The sequence below is a fragment of the Antrostomus carolinensis genome, unplaced genomic scaffold (genome assembly GCF_000700745.2).
Source record: "Antrostomus carolinensis isolate BGI_N321 unplaced genomic scaffold, ASM70074v2 scaffold38577, whole genome shotgun sequence".
In the NCBI taxonomy this organism is placed as follows: Eukaryota; Metazoa; Chordata; class Aves; order Caprimulgiformes; family Caprimulgidae; genus Antrostomus; species Antrostomus carolinensis.
The window spans coordinates 1,077-8,469 of NW_010330213.1; the positions used below are offsets into that span (position 1 = coordinate 1,077).

The 7,393-nt window shown below is 39.7% G+C and overlaps 1 protein-coding gene across 1 annotated transcript in view; it reads left to right on the plus strand.

Moving 5' to 3' along the window:
- SHC3 (SHC adaptor protein 3) overlaps positions 1-7,393 on the plus strand; it is a gene marked incomplete at its 5' end in the record, with an annotated part of 16,976 nt that overhangs the window by 866 nt on the left and 8,717 nt on the right. Inside the window, 2 exons of the mRNA XM_029086175.1 lie at positions 2,341-2,394; positions 6,711-6,762. Coding sequence (XP_028942008.1) covers positions 2,341-2,394; positions 6,711-6,762 — 106 coding nt within the window. The remainder of the gene's footprint in view (positions 1-2,340; positions 2,395-6,710; positions 6,763-7,393) is intronic.

The window sequence follows — 7,393 nt, forward strand, 5'->3', positions numbered from 1 at the left end:
AGAATAAGAAAGAATACATACATTGTATATTACAAAGCTTCCTGTTTATTATTATGTTTTAATTAATTTATCTTCATTCTTATCCTTATTTAGAAAACATCATAATCTTCTGCAGTAAGCACTGAGACTGTGGGAGCAGCATTTTGGCTGGTTGCAGTGGTTTGGAGCCTTATTATGGAATATACGCAGCGCTGCTTTTCATAGGGACAGCTGCCCTCAGTTAAAAGCATAGGAATTAGATGTTGATTAGATCTACTAAAAAAGTGCCAAACTCTGAAAGTCACCTCTGTCTTCAGCAGACATCAGGGTAGAAATGGAGTTAAACTGATTTATCCCAGGGAAGAATCCTCCCCCAGATGTTTTGCCTTTTCTCTGAGTTGACCAAATGATTTCTCTTTCTCTCACATCATTCTTTCTGAGACAGACTTAGTCGGGGTGCTGCAGGCCTGGAAAAGGTATGGATTCTCAGAGATCCCGAGTCTGGCTGTGGTCTCCCTTGTTTCTTGTTTGTGCCAAGGATCTGATTTGAAAATAAGCATGGCCCAGCAGCTTTGCCCTTTGAGGCTCCACCCAGGAAGTTGGCTGTGAACTTCTGTAACAGCCTTTTTTTCCCAGAGGAGCTGGAAAGAAAGAAAAGACAAGACAGTGTTGTTGGCCCTTGGGGTAGCAAGAAAGCAATTGAAGGTATCCCTGCACAACAGTTTTGTGCACGTGTTAAGCATGGAGGAGTGGAAGATTATTTTGGTTTGATTATTTGTTTAAAGTGCAGATTTGAGTGGACTGAAATGTTTCTAAACCATGTGCCAACACTAGTGAATTGTTTCATTTTAAGCAATGCAAGGCATTGGTAATTTGCTATGCCTTCTTTCAATATATTGGTACTGGGGCATGGGGAATACCCCTACTTCAAACTAAACTAAACTGTTTAGCTGTGGAATTAAAAAAACAAAATTGTCTGTCTTAAACTGATGGTTTTAAGCACTTTTCTTAAAATTTGGAAATGTAAGTTTTGAGGCAATCGGAAATAATTTTTGTTTTTTATGATGCTGAACTAAAAGATTGGGTTATTTGCACAATTCAGGATAGTGACAATATGTAACAAATCTTCACTAGTTCATCTTTACTGTTAGGAACACTTCTTGTTGGGAAAAAGAGAAGGAAATCCTCACTGATGAGTAAGGCAATGCTAGTTCACCACTGAAGTGTTAAAAATTAACCACATCTGAGGCTGCTGTAGGACAAGCAGGTTTATTGAAAATGAAGCACTCTTTACATAAAACAAGCACTACAAATTGCTGTCCACTGTATCTGACTTAGTGAAACAGTAAGATCCAGAGAAACTCATGTCAGATAGTTGCTAGTTCAGGTCTTTAAGATGCAGGATGGGGAAAACAGCCCAGAGAGTATCTTTTTAGCCTCATTTTTTCCCAAAATGGATTTCTAATATATGTGGTACCTTCTCCAAAGTGAGCAATTAAGATCCAAATTACTATTATCACATGATTTGAGGCACTGCATAAGGGGCCTGTCCTATACCAGATTAATTCCTTGGCATGGTTCCTGTGACTCAAATGATCCAATGAAATTTTCTTTCAAATGACCTTTTCTTTCTTGGGTGTTACATGATTTCATTATTAAAAGATTTCGTAAGTTAAATCTCAGGATAGGAATGGAGCAGAGCTGTTCTCCTTGTACTAGAGGTTCATGACAACTTGTCTCTTCCCAGAGAAGTATCATATTAGTTCAAATTGTACATAAGCAAATTGAATTTCAAGTGCCCTGGGGTATACCTGAGATTTTGTCCACAATGCTACGTTGCAGCTAGATTCAAAATTCTCTTTGCATATTGCAAACATGTTTGTGTTTGAAACATAAAATGACACAAGTAAGTATTGGAAGCAATTGGAAGGATCTTTAGCTGGTGTGCAGGTTGGCATTATTTCATTGACTTCACCAGACTGGCATCAGCAGAAAAGTATTTTGATGAATAGGACCCTTTGCTCCATTCATTACTATCTGTAATAAAGAAAGTGAGCTTTAGCAGATTAAAATTTCTCCAAAGATACCGTATGACAGGTCTCTATGATTTACTGTAGCTCTGAGCACATTTAACAATTTTGCTGTGTCCTGCTATGTTTTAAAGAAAACCAGAATAGACACATTCATCCGTAGGTTTGTTTGTATCATCATGCTAGTCTTTGCACTCCTTATAGGTGAAATGCAGAGTTCATTTTGATCTGGGCTTTGGATTTTCACCCCTGTACAAACCAAAAAAGAAATCAAAAGGGTAAACTGTAAGAAAACCTACTGACTCACACTTATTCTTTCTGATCCATACAGATCATAGCAAATCACCATATGCAATCTATTTCCTTTGCATCTGGAGGTGATCCGGTAAGCATTTATTTAAAACTTTCCTCCACATAGATATTGCTTTATGAGAACTGTGTGACAAAATTTATTGCATAGCTTACTGAAAGAAAAATATAACCACAATAGTTCCTGTTTCTTGTTTCATAAATTCTTCTTGATTGTTGCCATCAAACTCTTTTTGAGGGAAACGACTGACAAGCAGTCATAAATCCTCCTCTTTGAATGACTAAAACAAAAAGTATCAAAGGGCTGTAAGCATCCATATCGCACCTGATAAGCAGGGCTCTGTTTTTTCAGAGAAACGTAGTGTAGTCATATGGGTATTGTGTGAAGTTCTGTCCTGACTGGTTTTTATTTTGTACTTTTAACAGTAAAAGACTATGATGCAGTTATATTTATAGCAATGCATGCATTTTTTTTTTTTCTTCTCATCTTTAAGTGTGCATTGAGAAGACTGTGCTAAATACTGCCTTCAGGTATATTTGCTACATTCATGCAGCTTGAAGACAGGCTTTCACGAAAAGCCCAGATCTTTATTTCTAGTTTTGCAAAGCTTTCAGATATGCCTACACATTTGGTTCATTTAGACCAAGGGCAGACTCCTGCTTGTTACACTTTCCCCTGTTTTTATAAGCAGTCCATCCAAATGCATATTAAATGTGCTCAAAAAGTATTGGTCACCCAGGAAGCAATGGGGAATTATAAAACAGGGACATTGCTTACCTTTTACCCTAGAGGTTTAAAAGCTTTTAAACCTACATTAATCGAATGAGTCTGCCTTTTGCTCCATCACACAATTATCTGTCATTTATCAGTCATGTCATACATGTAAGGCAATTTCTAGCCTGCTTTATGAGGTAATTCTCTCAGTTCATCTCTGTAAAGCTGAAGATCCTTGTCACTTTCTCTGTTCATTTCACTATCCTGAGAAAACATAAGGGCAAACTTCAGTCTTAGTATAGCTCTGCTGAGCTCAGTTCAGTTCCAGAAGGGAAAATGACCCCACATCATAATAATTTGGGGAACAAAAAATGGATCAACAGCAGCTTTGAAGTACAACAGATTGCAATGGATGCTGTAAATGAACAATTCCTGAAGTGGGCAGAGGAGTGATTAGCACAGTTCCCAGCCTCCATAAGAAGATTTTTCGCTCCCCATCTGCCATCCCAAATGCTAAGTCCTGGAAACACCATTGCATACTGCCCACTGATAGAGTGATTTACCAGGAAAGAGGAGATGAGCAGCAGTAGAGATTGGATTTGCAGTAAACAAGCTCTTCCAAATGTTTTAAAGAGGTGAAAATCATGCTACTGAGCCAGTGAGCTACCAGAGAGGTAATATTGCATGGTGTAAAGGAGCCTACAAGGGACAGTGAAATTGTAAAGTTGCTGTCCTAATAAGACCACTGCATGGTGATATAATTCTGGGGGTGGAGAGGGTAGGTGTAAGTATTTAATGATGCTCTGCAGGCTTGTCTCAGTGAGCTAGTATCTGGTACAACTTTTGATTTAAAGCTTGTTCATAAAGCAGGTGGTCCTTTTGTCCTGCATGCACATGGAAGAAGACAAGATGCATGGATGTGATTTATGTCACAGCTTCATTAACCCATCTGAGGGTGATCCAGACATAACTTTCATCAGCCCTTAATGATTTCCACTTGGTGGAGGACGGCAACCACAAAACCATATCCCTCAAACACAGTCGGGCGCCAGCCCATAAGCTCATCTCCTCATATGAGATTTAAAATGGATGGAGAAAAGCCATAGTGAACTAGGAATGCAGATCTGTGCCCATGTTTCTTCAGGAAATACTTCCTTTGTTTTGAATTTTGAAGTTTGGTTTATTTAGAAGTAAGACTGCCCCCACTTCTCACCCTATCCACTTTTCTGCTCTGAATATCTGCCACACATTCATGCCAGCAATTAGCTTTGGAACTTTCCTCCCACTCCCTTAAGCGTTAATTACCTTCATAATTCAAAATATATCCACTGGAGAAGTGTTCCACAGTCTTGGAGAACAGCTTGAGTGCCATATATATTTTTGCAATATTCCCCTTTGCAATGAGTCAGACAGTTTCTGGCTGTGTCAGTACCTGGGATCTTAAAAATCTCTCCACCAAATCCTTTTACACACCATTTTGAAATAATTTTTAAGTTCACTGCCAAGATTGTGTTCTGGATCTGCTTTAGCTCTCTTCAGCCCCTCCTTATGATACACTAAACAATTTTCATCCATAGCCATTTCAAGTGGCTGTTTCCAGGCTGCTAGACAAGACATCTGTTTTTGGAGATGCCTGCTGAAATTTCAGAGAGGCAAATCTCATAAGGTCTAATAAGGCACGTCTCTCAGAGGTCCCTGAAGGCAGTAGTTTTTCAGTTTCATCCCTGCCTCCAAATTTTAACACCACGATGCATTTTCTTTGAGGTGAAAATTATAGCTCATTCATACTTGTCTTCAGTCTTTGAATGTCAGGGACCACTTTGCTGCATCAGCTCAGCCCTGTATAGCCTTTTCATGGGAGTCTTCTAATTTAGCTGCTGTGAAATGTGCCCACCTTAATGGTTTGTCACAGGCAGCTTGAATCTGAGCGCTTTGGATGAAATGAGTAGGTGGTTCCAGTCTCTCACACCCACGCTAGCTATGAGATAGATCTATGATTTACTCAGGCATGAATGTATCCATTAGCTATATCTGTACTAGTAAATAAAATTATCTGTGGCCTGTTTTCTGGCCCAGAAACTAAATAGCAGAGTGCAATTTGCATCCACACATAAACTCTTTTCCCTGCCAGTGGTTTTGGGATCGATGCCCTGCATATGCTGGTCCCTCAAAGGTTTTCAGAGCATGGCATGGAAAAGCAGCACAGCCAGGCAAGGGAGAGTAGCAACAATTAAACAGTAAGGACAACTGTGGGACAACTCTCAGGCCTTTACCTTGGCTCTGTTTTATTTGCTGCTACAGAAATAGCCACTCTTCTTGTCCCCTTACTTGTTGATATGCATTATTACACTCAAGTCATTGCCCAGACACTACATCACTGGATGCATAAGAAATTGCTGGACAAAACATTAGACCTATTCTTCTCTGCTCTGTTTTTTTTGTTTGTTGTTGTTGTTGTTGGTTTTTGGGGGTTTTTTTGTTTTTTTTTTACAGACCAACATCATTGCTGCTGTGTCTGATTGCCTTCCAATTGTGCATTAAGTGATATGGCTATGCATCTGTCACCAGAGCTATGAACTGCTTCATACCTTCTCTTTAAAAAGGAAATTGTATATACATGCAGCATAGTTGTTTGTTTTGAGTGGATGGTGATGGTGTGTGTTTGCACTAGAGTAAGCTAAGGGAAAGAAGTCTCTTTTAAATGCAGATTGATGTTTGTTTGACATTAGATCTGGACATAATTGTCAGTGGTCTTGGACTGGTCACTTGAAAAGGCTTTGAGTAGATTTATGAAGCCAGCTGTAGTGTCTCCTATATATAGCTCAGTTAGGTTTACCTGACTAGCCAGGCATGTCAGGAGATATCAGACCTAACCAGGACTTCCCGACCACATCAAGGATATACGGCATTTTCCAGATGTGCCCTAGGCAGGCCCCACATTTCCCAGAAGCACCAGCCTTTCTGTTTCATCTGGTCATTGATAAAAGTCTGAGCCACTTGTGTACAGGAGCGTGAGGACAGCAGGAGAGCAAGCAAAAAATCCCCAAAGAAGATGTCAGCCTGCTCTTGACGGAAAATCCACCTGGCGTGTGGCAACAGCAACGGCTGGGGGCAGCCCATGGGCTGGCAGAGAGTGTCCTGGGATACTGCTTGTCACAGCCAAGCGGTGGCTGAGCACTTCGGTGCCGAATGGCACTGTGGTCAGTAAAGTAAACACTCCTGCTTGTCATACATGAATAAACGCCATGGCTCAGTATTTCTGGGGAGCAGGGCTGTTACTCCCACTCTTTCTGCCACAGAACCAGTTAATTGTTCATGTTCTGAACCAAAATCTCTGGGTACTTTGAAGATGAGGACTTGTAATTCTATTCCCTTCTAAAAGAGGCCTGATTCAAATCCTACTAAATTTATTTAATTGATTTTCAAAGGCCTTGGAAGAGATTTTTAAGTTCTGCCGGAATAGATCACACTTTGGAGAAAGCAAAGTGGTGGGATCAGGATCAGTACCAAACCTCATAAATATTTTTATGGGGTTTAAGTAATATACAACGGTAGAGCAAAACATGCCATTTGGGGCTCTACCCACAGGAATATGCACACTCTGGTCTGTGATCTGTTGCTATGATCAGTACAAAGATTTTTTTTCATTCATTGCAGATGTCTTAATTTTTTGACAGGATACCACTGACTATGTTGCATATGTAGCTAAGGATCCTGTTAATCGGAGAGGTAAGTTAGAAATACCTATTTGGCATCTTCTTTCCTTTGAGAAACATGAATTATTCATGGTATAATTAAGTCGATTTTTTTTCCCCTCCAGAAAAAAATAAATGCAGCCCAGTAAAAACATTGCCTTTGACAGAGTCATGGAAAGATTTTGTAGCAATAAGGAACAGCCATGTGCAAGTTGGTTCTCAAACTTGGAACAGGTCTTGCTTGTAGATCATCTCAAAATATCACTTTGATTCTCCTAATCTCTCTCAAATTCTTGCTTTACGTGGCTGTGTGAGCTTCTAGGCAACAGCTAGCTCTTACCTACACCCAATCACTATGCAAGAACTAAGCAGTCCTCTAATTAAGTCCTCTGACGAGGCAGCTGAATCTGTTAGGTCTTCTCAATACAAGCCTAATTCTTCAGAATCAGATTCTTTACCAAATAGTGAGCTTTCGAGCCAGCTTGCTGGAGGCTGTAATCCGCTTTCTCATTGAAGTTTTATTCAAGGTTGCTTTATGAGCGATCAGTCAGGAACAGGGAACCTCTTGTTGATTGTCTTCAAAGACTAAGATCTAATTCAGATTTTCAAAAATAAAAGTAAATTATAAAAAGTGTAAATTACAGTCTGAAATAGTAGTACAGAAA